The sequence below is a fragment of the Papio anubis genome, chromosome 7, assembly GCF_008728515.1.
Source record: "Papio anubis isolate 15944 chromosome 7, Panubis1.0, whole genome shotgun sequence".
NCBI classification, from domain to species: domain Eukaryota; kingdom Metazoa; phylum Chordata; class Mammalia; order Primates; family Cercopithecidae; genus Papio; species Papio anubis.
In genome coordinates, this window is record NC_044982.1 from 83615065 (window position 1) to 83634230 (window position 19166).

General features: G+C 47.2%; 1 protein-coding gene and 1 long non-coding RNA gene across 7 annotated transcripts in view; one reads left to right on the top strand and one right to left on the bottom strand.

The window, feature by feature from the left end:
* Positions 1-7186: 7186 nt before the first annotated feature.
* LOC110743872 lies at positions 7187-8630 on the bottom strand. The gene is made up of 2 exons (XR_002523643.2): positions 7920-8630; positions 7187-7753 (listed from the first exon to the last, which is right to left on the bottom strand). It is a non-coding gene; the product is annotated as an uncharacterized LOC110743872 (long non-coding RNA).
* Positions 8631-8674: 44 nt separating this feature from the next.
* SLC7A7 (solute carrier family 7 member 7) overlaps positions 8675-19166 on the top strand; it is a 45253-nt gene continuing 34761 nt past the window's right edge. Inside the window, exons 1-4 of one of the 6 annotated variants that reach the window (XM_031669194.1) lie at positions 8675-9489; positions 10924-11042; positions 15258-15389; positions 17283-17823. In XM_031669194.1, the coding sequence (XP_031525054.1) occupies positions 17325-17823 (499 nt within the window). In that variant the 5' untranslated portion in view covers positions 8675-9489; positions 10924-11042; positions 15258-15389; positions 17283-17324. Of the gene's footprint in view, positions 9490-10177; positions 11043-15257; positions 15390-15540; positions 15637-15663; positions 15791-17282; positions 17824-19166 lie in introns of those variants that run through there. The other 5 variants (XM_031669196.1, XM_031669195.1, XM_031669199.1 and 2 more) reach the window with 5 other exon arrangements.

A 19166-nucleotide genomic window follows, 5' to 3' on the forward strand; every position in this document is an offset into this window, starting at 1 on the left:
AGGTTCAAGTGATTCTCTTGCCTCAGCCTCCCTAGTAGCTGGGACTACAGGCATGCGACACCATGCCTGGCTAATATATATATATATATATTTTTTTTGAGACAGAGTTTCACTCTTGCCACCCAGGCTGGAGTGCAATGGCGCAATCTTGGCTCACTGCAACCTCCGCCTCCCAGGTTCAAGTGGTTCTCCTGCCTCAGCCTCCCAAGTAGCTGGGATTACTGGCACCCGCCACCATGTGTGGCTAATTTTTGTATTTTTAGTAGAGATGGCGTTTTACCATTTTGGCCAGGCTGGTCTTGAACTCCTGACCTTAGGTGATCCACCCACCTTGGCCTCTCAAAGTGCTGGAATTATAGGTGTGAGCCACCGTGCCCAGCCTAATTTTTGTATTTTCAGTAGAGATGGGGTTTCACCATGTTGGCCAGGCTGGTCTTGAACTCCTGACCTCAGGTGATCTGCCCACCTTGGCCTTCCAAAGTCCTGGGATTACAGATTATAGGTGTGAGCCACCACACCCAGCCTGTATTTGCTTTTTTTTTTTTTTTTTTTTTTGAGACAGAGTCTTGCTCTGTGGCCCAGGCTGCAGTGTAGTAGCGCCATCTCGGCTCACTGCAGCCTCTGCCTCCTTGGTTCAAGCGATTCTCCTGCCTCAGCCTCCTGAGTAGCTGAGACTACAGGTGTGCGCTGCCATGCCCGGCTAATTTTTGTATTTTTAGTAGAGACGGGGTTTCACAATGTTGGTCAGGATAGTCTTGATCTCCTGACCTTGTGATCCGCCCACCTCGGCCTCCCAAAGTGCTGGGATTACAGGTGCAAGCCACGGTGCCTGGCCTGTATGTGCTTTTAAAGTCCTTGTGACATTGAGTTACAGGGGTCTGACTCTTGGGTCTAAAAAGGACATCAAGTCCTGCTAAATCTTAAACACTGACAACAATTAAAGCCTCATCTTCAAGCCCCATAGAACATGCAAATCAAAATAAACTGCTTTCCTGAGACACAGGGCCTGAAATTAAAGTTATTCAATTCCTCAAGGCCCAGGGACTATTGTGGAAGAGGTAGGCATGTAAGATTGTAAGAGCCAATTTTGAAATGTGAAATAAGTTCAGCTTCTCTATAAATATCATTAGTGTCAAAGACACACTGATGCAAAACCAGTATATGGACCCTGTGTCAGATTAACAAGGTTTTCTTGCAGCTTTAACCAACTCGTTAATAAAGGTTATAAAGGTTGTAAAAGGCTTACGGAAGTTACATTTTATAATCAAGATTAAATTTTATAGATTGTTTACAAAATTTTGAAATCAAATATAATTGACTTCATGCTGTTTTCATTAGGCCTTCTTGTTTAGAAAATTAAGTCTCCTCTCTCGAAGAATTAAGGTTTTTGCTTTTTTTTTTTGAAATTCTTGAATTATCACTTTGGTTAAATAAATGACTTTACAATGACCTGTAATCCTACTTTATAATATCAAGTGTTTTAAACCTTTTATGGTTGACAAACTTTCCAAAATCACATTATAAATTTTGTCTTTTTCTAACCTAATTCTTTAAGAAATTAGATCCCCCAAAAGTTCTCCCCCGCAAAAAATGACATAATTTGGCTTGTTTGGTATACAAATTATACAGGAAGCATTGTCACATATGAAATGGTGTTTGGTTTTCTTTGGGCTGTATTTGTGTAAATATGTTATTGGTATGTGTTCCAAAATTATGGGAAACTCCAGTAACTTTGATATAACTTAGTGTTAGTGTACATTATCATTAATAATAATAATTGTTATATAAAAATTATTGTGTGTCACAGAGGTAACAAATTTCCTTGTCAATTGTGTCTTTTAAGTATGGCTGCCTTAAAACTTTTTTTCATCCATTGATAATTGTCTTTTGGTCCTCTTTAAAAGGTGGTTTTGTAATCAGCTATAAAACTCCAGCAGGTGCTCTTGAATGCAGGTTTCTGATAACTTTGGAGATTGTGACATCAGAATAGAGGAAAAACTTTCAGGACTCATGGAGAGCTAAAATGTTCATGAGTATTAAGCAGAACAGAAATTAACTGCATGGACTGAACCAATCTTTCTGACTTTTTGCTTAAAATGTTTGTTGATTCTGGCCAGGTGTGGTGGCTCATTTCTGTAATCTCAGCACTTTGGGAGGCTGAGGCGGATGGATCACCTGAGGTCAGAAGTTTGAGACCAGCCTGGCCAGCATGGGAAAATCCCATCTGTACTAAAAATGCAAAATTTAGCGAGGTGTGGTGGTGCACGTCTGTAATCCTAGCTATTTGGGGGGCTGAGGAAGGATAATTGCTTGAACCCAGGAGACAGAGGCTGTAGTAAGCCGAGATTGTGGCACTGCACTCCAGCCTGGGAAACAGAACAACACTCCATCTCAAAAAAAAAAAAAAAAAAAAAAGTTTACTGATGCTTTGTTTTGTTTTTCAGAGTCTTAAAACTTTTCTTTTGAGCTATTGTCAGCTTTTAACAATTTAGTATAGTCCTATGAACAAATTTGGAGCATATTCATGTCTCTCTACCTGATTTCTCCAGAATTTGGAAACATTTGTGAGTATTCTTAACTTACGGCAATACAGTTATTTGTGTAAATGCAGTAAGAATATATTTTTCAGGGCTGGGCGTGCAACCATCTGTCTCTCATCTACATGTGACCTGGAAGTCCCCAGTGTGGGGGACCTTGCTTTGAGCTGTCTCCACCTTTCTGGATGGAACTAATGTACTTCTTACATATTGACTGATGTCTCATCTCCCTAATATGTATAAAACCAAGCTGTGCCCTGACCACCTTGGGCACATGGCATCAGGACTTCCTGAGACTGTGTCACAGGAGCATCCGTAATCTTGGCAAAATAATCTTTAAAAAGTAACTGAGACCTGTCTTAAATTTTTGGGGTTCACACAGGCAAGACACAAACATGTGCTGATGGGAGAAACCCATGGGAGTGGTATAATGATCTATCTGGAAGTTTATCATTTTCTTCTGCAAGACTGGGAAGTTTTTCCACAGGAGGTGGCTGTAGGTTGTGCTCTGAAAGAAGGGAAGGGTGGATCCTGGTTGAAGTAGTAAAAGCAGCTATTTTTGATAACAATAAGAATGATACAGGCTAGGGCTGAACAAGAAGAGGGGATAGGAACAAAAGAAACGTGGCTAGAAGCCAACAGATTGACTTAAATAAGGAAGGGAAATAAGACATACAGTATCACTGTCATCTTGCATTAATACTCTTCGTTTTTACTTATCAAAACACTTCCACATAAACGATTTCCTATGATTTTCACAATAAAACTGTAAAGTAGGTAGACAGTCCAGGAAGCAATCATTGTACAGATTGCTTTGTCATTTTTAGGAATCAAAAAATTGAACCAAAATGTGGCCCTGAATTTATTGTTTTACAGTTAAAGGAAGAATGAAGACTGAGTGACACTTTTCCCAAGCTTGGTTCCTTGAGCCTTTGGCTGGCCTTGAAATAGACAGGTGAGGTGTACAGCACTGGAGTCTCACAGTTTACATTTGGGGAATCAAGTAGCAGAAGCCAAAGGCTCGAAGAACTACCCAAGTGTCAACATACAGGATTGACAGAAAAGACAAGTGGCGGGGCGCAGTGGCTCATGCCTGTAATCCCAGCACTTTGGGAGGCCGAGGTGGGAGGATCAGGTCGGGAGTTTGAGACCAACCTGGCCAACATGGAGAAACCCCATCTCTAGTAAAAAGACAAAAATAGTTGGGTGTGGTGGTGCATGCCTGTAATCCCAGCTACTCGGGAGGCTAAGGCAGGAGAATCGCTTGAACCCGGGAGGCGGAGGTTGTGGTGAGCCGAGATTGCACCATTGCACACAAGAGTGAAACTCCATCTCTCTCTCACACACACACACAAACAAGAAAAGATGACAAACTGGCCAGGTACTGTGGCTCATGGCCTGTAATCCCAGCACTTTGGGAGGCTGAGCCTGGAGGATCACCTGAGCCCAGGAGTTTGAGACTAGCCTGGGCAACATAGTGAGACCTTACCTCTACTAAAATTTAATTTTTGTGTGTGTGTGTGTTTTGCAGGGCATAGTGGCATGCACCTGTGGTCCCAGCTACTTGGGATGTTGAGGTCAGGGAGGTGAGAGGACTGCTTGAGCCCAGGAATTTGAGGTCATCCTGGACAGTATGGTGAGACCCTGTCTCTACAAAAAATACAAAAGATTGGCTAGGCGGGGTGGCTCATGCCTGTAGTCCCAGCACTTTGGGAGGCCGAGGCAGGCAGATAACCTAGGTCAGGATTCGAGACCAGCCTGGTCAACATGGCGAAAACCTGTCTCTACTAAAAATACAAAAATTAGTTGGGTGTGGTGGCACATGCCTGTAATCCCAGCTACTTGGGAGGCTGAGGCAGGAGAATCACTTGAATGTGGGAGGCGGAAGTTGCAGTGAGCCAAGATCACGCTATTGCACTCCAGCCTGGACAACAAGAGTGAAACTCCATCTTGGAAAAACAAAAAACAAAAAGCAAAACAAAAAGTTAGCCAGGTATGGTGGCGTGTGCCTGTAGTCCCAGCTATGTGGGAAGCTGAGGTGGGAGGATCACCTGAGCCTGGGGAGGTCAAGGCTGCAGTGAGTTGTAATCACACCACTGTCCTCTAGCCTAGGTGACAGAGCAAGATACTGTCTCAAACAAACAAACAAACAAAAAAACACCTGGGGTGGAGTGGGGCATATGCATTTAGGTGAACAAATAATGTGTATAATATGAACACAGCATGCAAAAGTGGACAAGTACAATTATTTAGCAGATGTGGGAGTCAAGGAGCCAGAGCTGGAGGACTTTGAGAGCAGGATGGGAAGTTTCATTGGAACTAGGAAATCTGGGAAGAGAAGGGTCTTTAGAAGCGCCATGGCTCATGCTTGTAATCCCAGCACTTTTGGAGGCCAAGGAAGGCGGATCACAAGGTCAGGAGTTCGAGACCAGCCTGGCCAATATGGTGAACCCTCATCTCTACTAAAAGTACAAAAGCTAGTCAGGCGTGGTGCTGGGCACCTGTAGTCCCAGCTACTCGGGAGACTGAGGCAGGAGCATCACTTGAACCCGGGATGCAGAGGTTGCAGTGAGCCAAGATTGTGCCACTGCACTCCATCCTGGGCCACAGAGTGAGACTCCGTCTCAAAAAAAAAAAAAAAGAAAAAAAGGAAGACAAGTTCAGCCTTTATATATATACACATTTTTTTTTTTTTTTTTTTTTTTAAGAGATGGGTTCTTGCTATGTTTCCTAGGCTGGTCTTGAATTCTTAGGCTCAAGCAATCTTCCTGTCTGGGCCTCCCTAAATTTAACCTTTGATGTGGTTAGTGTGATACAGCAGGGGGACAATCCATGGGTTGTAAATACCAGAAAGGGCTCCTCACCGAAACAGCGACCTCTCATCTCAGCCTCCCTGGACACAACACACACACACACACACACACACACACACAGAGAGAGAGAGAGAGAGAACCCCAGAGCGCTGACAACATCATCAGCATTCTCAGGGACCTCATGGAACTCTGTTGGAGGGAGGGGTCTGGCACCTGGACAGCACTCCTCTATGACTTCATCAGCCTCAGAAGCCACAGGAAAGCAGCTTCGTCATCCTAAACTGAATGTCTTTTAACCTCTGGACTTCAACTGGCAAAGACTGGAGTTAAGAATAATGTGAAGCATCAGGCATCTGTGCTTCATGTGTTTCCTCTCTTAAACTGCTTTGTTTTTCAAGGGCGTCATGCCCTGTATTTGGCTTTAACATTTTGCTTTCTCAGCCTAGGCAACGCAGAAAGACTTTGGCGCTCTCTCTCTCTCTCTCTCTCTCTCTCTCTCTCTCTCTCTCTCTTTTTCTTTTGAGACAGAGTCTCCCTCGGTCACCCAGGTTAGAGTGCAGCGACTTGATGGCGGTTCACTGCAACCCCCGCTTCCTGGGTTGAAACGATTCTCATGCCTCAGCCTCCCGAGTAACTGAGATTACAGGTGCACGCCACCATGCCCAGCTAATTTTTGTAGTTTTTAGAGACAGCCAAGACTCTGTTTCTTAAAAAAAAAAAAAAAAAGTCGGGCGCAGTGGCTCACGCATGTAATCTCCACACTTTGAGAGGGGGAGGCGGGCAGATCACGAGGTCAAGAGATTGGGAACATCCTGACCAACATGGTGAAACCGAGTCTCTACTAAAAATGCGAAAATTAGCTGACGTGGTGGTGCGTGCCTGTAATCCCAGCTACTGGGGAGGCTGAGGCAGGAGAATCCCTTGAACCAGGGCTTCGGAGGTTGCAGTGAGCCGAGATGGTGCCATTGCACTCCAGCCTGGCGACAGAGCGAGACTCAATTAAAAAAAAAAAAAAATAATAATAATAACCTGGGCACCCACCTGTAGGCACCCACCAGCAAGTCCCAGTTACTTGGGAGGCTGAGGCTGGAGGATTACTTTAGCCCAGAAGTTCAAGGGTGCAATGAGCTCATGCTTTGTCTAATATATTTATCCAAACAGCCTCTTTCTGTTCTGTACGTTTGTATTTATACGGTTACTTTTTTTTTTTTTTGAGACGGAGTCCCGCTCTGTCGCCCAGGCTGGAGTGCAGTGGCGCTATCTCGGCTCACTGCAAGCTCCGCCTCCCGGGTTCTTGCCATTCTCCTGCCTCAGCCTCCCAAGTAGCTGGGACTACAGGCGCTCGCCACTACGCCTGGCTAATTTTTTTTTTTTTTTTTGTATTTTTAATAGAGACGGGGTTTCACCGGGTTAGCCAGGATGATTTCGATCTCCTGACCTCATGATCCGCCCGCTTCGGCCTCCCAAAGTACTGGGGTTACAGGCGTGAGCCACCGCGCCCGGCCCCTACAGTTACTTTTGTACAAGTGCTTTGCTCTGGGAAATTAGGTGCCTTGTAATTGTTGTGATTGATAATGATGACATTGGAGAAGGAACATAAGACGAAGGAAGCTGACTCTGGGTAGGCAATTCTACTTCATTTTGCAATCTCTTTTCCTTTTTGCATGCCTGTGCGAATATTCTAAGATTGAAGAAGTTGTGGAGGTAAGAGTGAACCGTTTGGGAATTCTTTCATTATCTCCCTTTTTAGGACAGCACAAAGATCAAATCACTGTCACCTCATGCAAGAAATGTGAGAACTGTGGCTACAAATCACTCAATACAGTACTTTGCATATTATTTCCTTACTGCTTACATAATTTATTGCAACATATTCTGCTTCTTTTCCCAGAACTGTCAAATCTCTGCTATATCAGTACTGGCTAAATTAGGTGTTAAATGATTGAGCTTCAAGATGGGCAAATCATGACTTCGGACTACATTCCTCTTTGCCTGGGGGCTGGGAAATTCCGTAAGCTCTCTGTGTTTCTATCAGACTGGTCTTGAAGGCGGTGGCTGTTTGTGGATCTCCGCAGAGCGCCAACGTTGGCTTAAAAAAAACCCAAAGCTAGATTGTCCAAAAGGTATCCAAAAGGTAGTTGTATTCTTTACAAGCCATCTTTTAGCTTTAAAACGTGATGAAGCATTTCCAGTTCCCTTTTCTTCAACTAATTCAGCAACTCCCTTTTTTGTTAGGTCCGCGCTGCTGCTAAGACTTCAGATGAAAGATGCTCCGGGGACTCCGTTATCCTGGGCCCCTCTGCCCGACATTTTTTATTAAGCGCTGCCTCCTGGCGGCGGCTCTAATGCTGGACGCCTTCCCAGCCTAGTGGAGTTCACTTTCTCTGGTTTGGAATCTGGAAGCTGATGCAACAGTTCCCCCGAGGGGGCGGGGAGTCGGGATCCCGGAGTAGAAGAGACTGCCTTCGGGAGACCCCTCCTCCGGCTCCGAGCAGGCACCTTTCCTCGCCCCGCCTCCCGCTCCCGCCCCCGCCCCCCCCACAAGGGGCTTCCAGTCTGGGGGTCCTACCCAGATTCAGCTAAGCATCTCGGGGCAGGAGGCAGTTGTGGCCAGGGGTGGGGGCTCTCGCCCCGACCCCTGTCTGGCAGCCAGCTTATGCGGGGTTGGGAGGGAGGGAAGAGGAAGCTGAGCGTTCATGGGGTAGACGACCAGTCTCTAAGGGTGTCCACGGTCATTTTCATTTCCCCGCAGCAATCCAGCTGTGCGGGAGCGAGGAGCGGACAGGGGAGCGGGTTGCGAGGCCTCAGTGCTTGGACCTTTGCGCCCTTCGCCTACACCCACGACAATCCCCTCTTCTAGCGCTTCCTAGAGTCGGTGGAAGGGCGGGGGCGGCTTGGCCAGGTGGAGGGAGCGGAAGGGACGCCTGTTGGGGTGAGGTCCTGGTCCCCCAAGGCAGAGCTCGAGTGGGCCCCCACAGCCAGACCTGGGCCTCGGGGGCGACCCTGTTCTTCAGAGGGGTAATGAAGGCGGACGGTGGCTGGGTCCGAGCTTGGGAAGGCGTTGTCCTAGGACCGCAGACTGGGTACCCAAAAGAAGGAGGGAAATAAAAGCGAAACAAATGGCAGGGGACCGGAGAAAGCGAGGGTGGATTGCGGGGTGGGGATGGGAGAAAGGGACAAAGGTGAGTGAGGCCAGCAGGTTGGGCGGAGGCGGAGAGGGGGATGGGAACGGCCAAGGGCTAGGCCAGCGAGGATCGCGGGCTAGGGGACAGCTTTTCCGGGGAAGAGCAGCGGGCGGGGCGCATGGTGGGGAGTTGAGTGTATGCTTCGAAGTTCCGCTGTAGAACCCACTTGCATATGCATGAACCTGAGCGTTCGCCTCCCTCGGCCTTTTCCTCCTTTGCCCTTCACCCTTTCGCAGCTGTAGCACTTAGCTCTCGTCATCTCCACGCCGCACCCAGACCGGTCACCTGAGCCTGGGTGTGAGGTAGAGCAGACAAGAATTTCCTGGATCCAGGGAAAGAGTGTTAGATGATAGGCTTTTTGTTTTGCTTTGCTTTTCCCATTAATGAAACAAAAGTCCGTTTCAAATCATTCTAGGCCTCCCAGTAAAACCGTGAAAGCCATACTTTCTTCTTTGCCTTTAACACATTACTGTCAAAAAGAGTACCTCCGGGTACTCCTTGCTTAGGAGCCAGAGCGGCAGCCAAACAGGAGGGCCTGGAGAGCAAATTCAAGGACATGCCCAGGAGCCTAGCTACCTGGGAAATCAAATAAATAACATAGTTCATTCATTCATTTATTAACCCAGCAAACATTTATTAACTGTCTATGTGAGCCCTGCTCTGCGGGGATACAGTGGTGAACAAAGCTTTTGTGATGCTTACATTCTAGTGGGGGTGGTGACAGCAAACAAATGACACCGGGAATGGACAATATCACTGGGAAGCATGTTCCAGGCAGGGAGAACAGAAATTGCAAAAGCTGTGAGGCGGGAGCGTGCTTGCTGTGTGGCCACAGCAGGGAAGCCAATGAAGCTGTAGTGGAATGAGGAAGACAGCAGGGGGGCCCATGCAAGCAAAGACAGCTTCCTCTTCCTAGGTCTTCCCTCACAACTTGGACCTGACCCCAGAGTGCAGGTAAGGGGCCAGCAAGTTGGGTAGCAGACTGAGAGTGTCTAAAAGACACTAAATTGTCTTTGCAATAATTCAGGTATTTGGTGCCAGTGTACTATGATTTCTGTGTCTTGGTGAAATATGAGTTGGCTTTCATCCAGTGACATAGACTTATTGACAACTCCTTACCTGGACTACTTCTGTCTGGAGTAATTTTGCAAGACAGGTGCAAATTGCAGGGTGTAGCCCAGGGGCCAGCCAGCTGACAGTTGCTTAAAGGCATTAGTCACAGTTGTAATTCCAAAAATGCATGATGCACTGTGAAGTGCTGCTCCCTGAGGGCAAGAGATTTATACTATTATCTGATTTTAAGTGGTTTACTGTGCTTATCAAGAAGCTGTTTGCTTCAGAATATTGCATGTGATGAAGATGTGTAATAATTTCTTCTTTTTTTTTTTTGACTGGAGTGCTCACTGCAACCTGTGCCTCCCGGGTTCAAGCGATTTTCCTGCCTCAGCCTCCCAAGTAGCTGGGATTACAGGTGCCCGCCACCATACCTGGCTAATTTTTGTATTTTTAGTAGAGACGGGGTTCCACTATGTTGGCCAGACTGGTCTCAAACTCCTGACCTTGTGATCTGTCCGCCGTGGCCTCCCAAAGTGCTGGGATTACAGGCGTGAGCCACCACGCCCGGCTGATACGTAATAATTTCTAATTTTGAATATAAAGAGGCTTACACAATTTGTATTCCAGGAAAATTGGTATTTCCCCCACCTCTGCTAAGTAAACGTTCGACAGATGTTTAAATAAAACTGGTTTGAAGGGATGCCAACTCATTAGTCTGCCCAGGGTGCCATGGCCCAGTTGGCTCTTACCTGGTGACACACATCGATATCACCTGAACCAATTAGAGATCTCAGCTGTGAGTGAGCTTGCTTGGTGTCTAAATGTGCTTGGCTGTCCTCCTATAAGTGGTCTTCCTTGGCCTGCATTACCTCCCTTGGCTTGCTTTAGGGGCTGAAATGGCGCTGACACTCTTGAGATGGGACTGAAAGTTTCCTTCTGACCATGGGATCGTATCCCCTCTGCAGGACTAAGGATAGTACATGAGTGGGAGTGAGTGGGAGATGATTAGGAAATGGAATGAGGGGAGTTGCAAGAGGCATCAGAGGTCACTATCAATGGAGGGGAAAGCTTAAATGCTCAGTAAATGTAGGGCAACAAGGAAGAGGGGGTGGGGCTGAGGGAGGGAGAAGGAGCTGAGACTCAGGTATTTGGTGCCAGTGTAGTGGAGAAGGTGCCTGGAGGCTGGCAGGCATTGAGGTCCTCTGGGTCTGACCAGGCAGTCCCAGCTCCAGCCCGTCCCCTGGCCCCTCCCCGCTGCCGGCCAGAGTCACACATGTGTTTTCCTGTTTTCCATTTCAGTCCCCGTTACCCTCTGCTTTTTCTGCTCCTCAGAGTCAACAGCTGCTGCAGCGTGAGCCATACCCTTGGTTCTCCTAACTAGCACCTTCCCCTCTCCCTTGACTGAGCTGGTAGCCCCTCCTCCCTGCACCTGCCCAAAGGTCACTGGACAGGTAAGAGGTGGGAGAGGAGGGACAATGGGCGAGAGGGGAAGTGTAGGAGGAGGATGGAGTGAGTCCTAAAAATCGGCTGAATGGAGACCCAAGAGCCTCCTGTTTCTTGATCCCAGCCGTGTCCCTCCCTGGGCTGAAACTTCTGCCCAGAGACTTCAGCCCTTCCTTAATGGAAGCCCTGGCCACAGGAGTAAACAATTTCTTTTTTGTTTCACCTTTTTTTTTTTTTTTTTAAGAGACTGACTTAGCCACAGTAGAATATAGAAAAACAAACAGAGAACTGGGGAGGGAGGAGCTGAGCTTCTAGCTTGGAGTGATGGGGAAATCTAGTCATACCAGAGTGTATCTGTTTTCTGTTTCTGTTGTTAGGGGAGGCAGCACAGACTGGTTGGAGCCAGGAAGGCAGGACATGGGGTCTCTGGGAGAGAAAGTGTGTTCTTACAGTAGTTCCCTGAGCTCGGCTGAGGAGCCAAGACCCCGAGTTATGTGCTAGTTCCTGGAGGAAGTGTGTTTTGGTGTTGCCATTCGAGGGTGAGGTTAGGGTGAGGGGCTCCACTGACTGTTCTGCCCAGCACTGCATACTGGAGGCCCTGCTGCCAGTTTCTGAATCAAATTTCTTCCACAGGCTGTAGGATGAGTGTGTTGTCCTGTAATCTTCACTGGGTGTTCAGAGATGAATGCATCTCAGACAGGGAAAGACGACAAGGGCTGCTGTTATCTTATGGGGTTGCTCATGTAAAACCTGGGGTGGGCCAGGTGCAGTGGCTCACACCTGTAATCCCAGCACTTTGGGAGGTTGAGGTGGGAGGATCACAAGGCCAGGAGTTCGAGACCAGCCTGGTCAACATGGTGAAAACCCGTCTCTACTAAAAATAAAAAAAATAAAAATTAAAAATTAGCTGGGCATAGTGGTGGGTGCCTGTAATCCCAGCTACTAGGGAGGCTGAAGCAGGAGAACCCGGGAGGTGGAGGTTGCAGCAAGCAGAGATTGCACCACTGCACTCCAGCCTGGGGGACAAAGCAAAACTCCGTCTCGGAGAAAAAAAAAGCCCCAAAACCCAAACCCCCCCCCCAAAAAAAAAAAAAAAAAAAAAAAAGAAAACCTGGGGCAGAAGAGCCCCTTTGGGAGAGCCTAGGGATGTTGTTGGTCGCAGGCTGCCTGAATGGCGGAAGCATTACCCTAAGACCTGGGGTCTTAGGGAGAAATGTGAGCTGCCAAAAATGGTGCCTTCTTGTCCAGGGTGCTAGGTAGTGGTTGAGAAAAGACAGGGGCTTCATGTTCTCTATGAATGGCAGCCTCCCTTGCCTAGTTTGCATGGGCAGACTGAAGTAGGTTAGAGTCCACTAGCACTTCTTGGTGCTACCACCAGGGCATGCTGTTTGCTGGAGTGCGGGTTTTACCCCAGCAGATTTCTGTCTCAAAATTCCACGGACAGGACTTCACTTTTCAGATGCCACCAGTCAGGAATGAAACCCTGTACACTTCTCTCTCCATTCCCCCTCACAGTTTTCCCTTCCTTTGTCCCTCCTTCCTTCCTTTCTTTTACATCATATTAGGACACATGCCCACCCCTTGGTGCCAGTGAATTTGGTCTTAAAAGGGCAGGCGTGATGATGTGTTTGTGTTTTCTTTTGTTTGCTTTAGAAGTGGGCACCCTAGCAATAGCAGCACTGCCAAGAGGACTTCTAATCACCTCTTATCCCTGCAAAGAATGAGAAAGGGGAGGGGCAGCCAGGAAGGAGATTAACAAACTTTGTTGGAGCCTTTAGTCTAGGCTATAGACTGAAGGATGACAGAGGCTTTCTTTCTTTTTAATCTAGTCTGATTACATCTTCCTCCAGGTAATTCATGTAGGTCATTCCTGTCCAAAAGCAAGGTCTAAGGTGGTGCTGGTGGCTCATGCCTGTAATCCCACCACTTTGGGAGGCAGAAGCAGGTGGATCAGTTGAAGCCAGGAGTTCAAGACCAGCCTGGCCAACAGAGCGAAACCTCATCTCTACTAAAAATACAAAAATTAGGCTGGGCACGATGGCTTATGCCTGTAATTCTAGCACTTTGGGAGGCTGAGGTGGGCAGATTGCCTGAGTTTAGGAGTTTAAGACCATCCTGGTCAATATGGTGAAACCCCGACTCTACTAAAAACACAAAAGATTAGCTGGGCGTGCTGGTGTGTACCTGTAATCCCACCTACTCAGGAGGCTGAGGCAGGAGAATTGCTTGAACCTGGGAGGCGGAGGTTGCAGTGAGCGGAGATCGCGCCACTGCACTCCAGCCTGGGCAACAGAGCAAGACTCTGTCTCAAAATAAAATAAAATAAAACAAAATAAATAAAAATACCAAAATGAAAACACAAAAATTAGCCAGGCATAATCCTAGTTACTCAGGAGTCTGATGCGTGAGAATTGCTTGATCCAGGAGGTGTTGGAAGTTGCAGTGAATCAAGATCGTGCCACTGCACTCCAGCCTGGGTGACAGAGTGAGACCTTCTCTCAAACAACCAAACAAAAAATAAATAAAATAAATAAATAAATAAAATAAAATAAAATAAAAAGAAGGCCTAGAGACTAGGGCAGGCCAGGGGGATGGGGAGATGGATAGTATACTTGTGTGATTAAGAGTATATGAGCTCTGGTGGTTCCATTAGATGATGTGCTTAAAGTCCTTAGCAGTGTGTCTGACCCAGGTAAGTGCTCAATAAGTGATAGCAATTATTATTACAGGAGCATTTTGGAGAAAAGGATAGTCTCCTCCAGAAGGATTTCAGATCACTGTGAAGCCTGTCTTGGGAAAAGCATGATCTCTGGAAACGCTCACACCAGAATCCTCCTCCTAGATTAAATTAAAAGTTTAAAGAGCTAGAATGGGAGGATGTATGGTGGAGATGTCTCCCAGAGATGTTTAGATCTCTATTCTCTGGTTGTAGAATAACCAAAGAGGGTTAGAAGAGATATGAGAAGAAACAGACAGTTGGATTTCAGAATGGATAGGGTCTATTTCTGTTGGTAAAATAGAATACCAGATTTAAAGTAAATAATAAAGACAGCATAAACTATGTGATTTCCAAAAAATGCTCAGCTTTCTCTGCCTGTTCTGGGCCTGTCTGTCCAACAGAATTCAGTGAACTCTGATTTCCTCATTTTATTTAAAAAATTTTTTTTTTTGAGACGGAATCTCGCTCTGTCACCCAGGCTGGAGTGCAGTGGCCCAGTCTCGGCTCACTGCAAGCTCTGCCTCCCGGGTTCCTGCCATTCTCCTAGCTCAGCCTCCCGAGTAGCTGGGACTACAGGCACCCGCCACCACACCCAGCTAATTTTTATTTTTATTTGTTTGTATTTTTAGTAGAGACAGGGTTTCCCCGTGTTAGCCAGGATGGTCTTGATCTCCTGACCTTGTGATCCAGCTGCCTTGGCCTCCCAAAGTGCTGGGATTACAGGCGTGAGCCACTGCGCCCGGCCTGATTTCCTCATATTTTTTAGGAAAGTGGAGTAAACTTATATATGAGGAAGTCGTTCATAGGAATTTATGCTTACCCAAAAATCTTGGTATGTTTTGTCAAGAATGAAAAGGCACATGGGTCTGGTGGGGATGCAGTCAGATATTTGATCTCTTGACTGTGTTTCTTTTGAAGTAGTCTGAGGCTCAGACTTTGGGGCAGTGGCCCAGGTTTGGAGGCAACCTCCCAGTCTCTCTTTGCATGGGGAAGTGTGCAGAGTTCTCTTAGAACGCCCAGTCACAGGGTGTAGAGACTGCTCTTACACTTCCTGTAATCTCAGCATGGGAACAAGCCTTTGTGTCACACTGTGCAACCTTCCTCCCTTTCTTAAATGCTTGGGGTGAGAGAGAAGAGAGGCTAGGGTGGGGCATGGAGGACACACAGAGAGAGAGAGTGCTGTGTATTCCTTCCCGGCTACTGTCCTGTCCTCAGCTAACTTGGTCTGGAACAGTTTCCCCAGGGCTACAGATACTGCACCCAGCTGACTGTCCTTTCTTCTGGGCCCCTGGTCCCAGAGCAGAGCTGACAAAGGAGATTCCTGAGAGAGTGACTTCTTATCACAGAAAGTGCTGAGCCAAGAGCTCCTAGCCACCCCTTTTGCAGATGTGAAGGGCCAGTGAACCTTGGACACAGATGGTTGCTTAACAGTCCTTTCCCCCTCCCTCACTCCTTCCTTTGCAGGCTGCCTCACCTCCTCCACCCTTCTTGCTTAAATCCATAGGCATTTTTCTGGCCTTCCCTTTTACTGCTGGCTGGGAAGGAGGAGCATCAGACCACAGATCCTGGAAGGCACTTCTCTTCCTGACTGCTGCTGGCACTGCCGTGAGAACCTGCTTATATCCAGGACCCAGGAGTAAGTGTGCGTTCCACCCTCTTCTCATCTCCACTCGCCTTGCTTACCCTCGTCTTTGCTGCTGTGCAGTGTCTAATTGCTTCTTCTCCCGAGTGCCTCTCACCCTAATATCTCTCCATTGCTTGACTAGCCTCTTCTGTTTTCCTCTCAGCTGTCTCCTGCTCGGTGTTTTCCAGCATGTGCTGCCTGGCTGCAGCTGTCTTCCTGCCTTGGCTTGCAGTGGTATCTCTCCAGCAGCAACTCTGGGGTAGGGAGTGGCCATCAGCTGCCTCCAATCATCTCTAGGTTTCGTTGTACATTGGATCACCCTTCTCTCATTCATACTTTTTTGGGTGATTCAACGATGCTGATGTGAGGGATCTGAGAGCAGGAGGCTTGGAATACCAGAGACCGGGAAAAAGGTATCTGGGAAAGGAAAAGCGAGGAAAAGAGAATAGCCTGTTTTCTTTCAGGGTGAGGTGGGTCTACTTGGGCTTTGCCAGGGCTGAAGACTCCAGCTAAGGGTTAAGGGATGCTCCTTGGGCAGGAGGATGGTTGTGGGTTTCCAGCAGATTTCTGAAGCCGTTAGGTTTGGCAGACATAGAGTCCTTGGGGAAAAGAGCAGCGTCATGAGGCGCTCCCACAGATTAGTTGCTTGTAAGATCGGTTCCTAATGTTGTATCTCAGCGCAGGTGATCGCTGAAGCTGAAATTGGAGGGAAGACGGGTTTTGGATAAGGCTGAAAACTCAGGGTCAAGCCATTATGGTTATTTTCTGGGAACTGCCACGCTGCCCCCATGCCTATCTTGTATTATAGCAGGCTCAGAGAGAACCAACATTTAGTGTTTTTTTTGTTTTGTTTTGTTTTGTTTTTGAGACGGAGTTTTGCTCTTGTTGCCCAGGCTGGAGTGCAATGGCCTGATCTTGGCTTACTGCAACCTCCACCTCCCGGGCTCAAGTGATTCTCCTGCCTCAGCCTCCCAAGCAGCTGGGATTACAGGCATGTGCCATCACACATGGCTAATTTTTGTATAGACCAAGTAGAGACCAAGTTTCTCAATGTTGGGCAGGCTGGTCTTGAACTCCCTTCTTTAGGTGATCTGCCCGCCTTGGCCTCCCAAAGTGCTGGGATTACAGACATGAGCCACTGTGCCCAGCCCAAGATTTCGTTCTCTATTTGGTGAGTTGGGTGGGCAGCAATATCCTAATGATGAGAGACAGATGCTTTCTCTCTGGCGAATGAGTGCCTTCTCTTAAAAATTCAAGTTGGAGGCCGGGCAAGGTGGCTCATGCCTATAATCCCAGCACTTGGGGAGGCTGAGGCGGGCGAATCACCTGAGGTCAGGAGTTTGAGACCAGCCTGACCAACATGGAGAAACCCCGTCTCTACTAAAAATACAAAATTAGCCGGGTGTGGTGGTGCATACCTGTAATCCCAGCTACTCGGGAGGCTGAGGCAGGAGAATCACTTGAACCTGGGAGGTGGAGGTTGCGGTGAGCTGAGATTGCACTCCAGCCTAGGCAACAAGAGCGAAACTCTGTCTCAAAAACAAAAAACAACAAACAAACAAACAAGATTAGCCAGGCGTGGTGGCAGGTGCCTGTAATCCCAGCTACTTGGGAGGCTGAGGCAAGAGAAGTGCTTGAACCTGGAAGGCTGAGGTTGCAGTGAGCCGAGCCAAGATTGCACCACTGCACTCCAGCCTGGGCTACAGAGCGAGACTCTGTCTATAAATAAATAAATACATACATATTCAAGTTGGGGTTGTTTTGATGAGTGAGCTAGAGAAAAGGTTATTTGGAGGTCTCTGCAGTGGTTGGTGGGCTGCCCATATTAGCCTGCGTTGGAGGCAGGTAGAGGTTCTATGTAATTGCCAACCACCTAATATATAGCATCATCTTTCTTCCTTAAAGGGCAATGCCAGGAAGCTGGTGAAGGGTTTCCTCTCCTCCACCATGGTTGACAGCACTGAGTATGAAGGGGCCTCCCAACCTGAGGTGGAAACCTCCCCTTTGGGTGATGGGGCCAGCCCAGGGCCGGAGCAGGTAAAGCTGAAGAAGGAGATCTCACTGCTTAACGGCGTGTGCCTGATTGTGGGGAACATGATCGGCTCGGGCATCTTTGTTTCCCCCAAGGGTGTGCTCATATACAGTGCCTCCTTTGGTCTCTCTCTGGTCATCTGGGCTGTCGGGGGCCTCTTCTCCGTCTTTGGGGCCCTTTGTTATGCGGAACTGGGCACCACCATTAAGAAATCTGGGGCCAGCTATGCCTATATCCTGGAGGCCTTTGGAGGATTCCTTGCTTTCATCAGACTCTGGACCTCCCTGCTCATCAGTGAGCCCACCAGCCAGGCCATCATTGCCATCACCTTTGCCAACTACATGGTACAGCCTCTCTTCCCAAGCTGCTTGGCCCCTTATGCTGCCAGCCGCCTGCTGGCTGCTGCCTGCATCTGTAAGTAGGGCTGGGGCAGGAGGTGGTGGATGGAGGGCTGGGCAGAGGCTGGGATGTGAGTGCAGTCTGGGAGTAAGAAGGAGATAGAAAGGAATGCCTCTGACAACATATATATATATACACACACACACACACACAACTATATATATACACACACATACAACTATATATATACACACAACTATTTATATACAATTATATATATACACAACTTTCTCTCTCTCTCTCTATATATATAGTTAAATTAATGTATGCTTAGTGTGAAATTTCAAACAGTACCACAGTGTAACATAAAAACACTCACCTTTCCCCCAACTTCTCATGGTAAGGACTATTAGCAGTTTGCATATTCTTCCTGATTTTTTTTTTTAAGAGACAGGTGTTTTGCTCTGTCACCCAGGCTGGAGTGCAGTGGTGTGATTATACCTCACTTCAGCCTCGAACTTCTAGGCTCAAGCTATCCTCCTGCCTCAGCCTCCTGAGTAGCAGGGACTACAGGCACACTGATTTTTTTTTTTTCTTGTTCCTTCAAGAGATGTAGTTTTGGCAGGGTGTGGTGGCTTATGCCTGTAATTCCAGCACTTTGGGAGGCTGAGGTGGGCAGATCACCTGGGGTCAGGAGTTCGAGACTAGCCTGGCCAACATGGTGAAACCTCATCTCTACTAAAAATACAAAAATTAGCTGGGCATGGTGGCAGGCATCTGTAATCCCAGCTACTCAGGAGGCTGAGACAAGAGAATCACTTGAACCCAGGAGGCAGAGGTTGCGGTAAGCCAAGATTGCACCACTGCACTCCAGCCTGGGTGACAGAGTGCGACTCCATCTCAAAAAAAAAAAAAAAAAAAAAAAAAAAAATTAAAAAAAGAGGTATGTTTTGTTCTTTTACAAAAATGAGATCATACTAGTCTACATGTAATTCTACAACGTGCTTTTCCTCTAGCATTATCAGTGACATTCTTTTCTACTTACAGATCTACTTTTTAAAAAATGCTTCGTATTATTCCATGTTAATTTTAAGGATGTATTTTAAAATTATGTTTTAATTCCATGTTAATTATAAGGATTTAAGTAGTTTATTTATCTAGCTAGTCCTCTGTTAATGGCCATGTACCTTGGTTTCAGTTTCTCAGTCTTACAGATAATGCTCCAGTGGATGTCCTTTTGCAGTTGCGTGAGTATTTCTGTAGGCTAGATTCTTCCTTTTTTTTTTTTTTTTTGAGATAGAGTCACTCTGTCACCCAGGCTTGAGTGGCGCAATCTCAGCTCACTGCAACCTCCATCTTCTGGGTTCAAGTGATTCTCTTGCCTCAGCCTCCCTAGTAGCTGGGATTACAGGCATGTG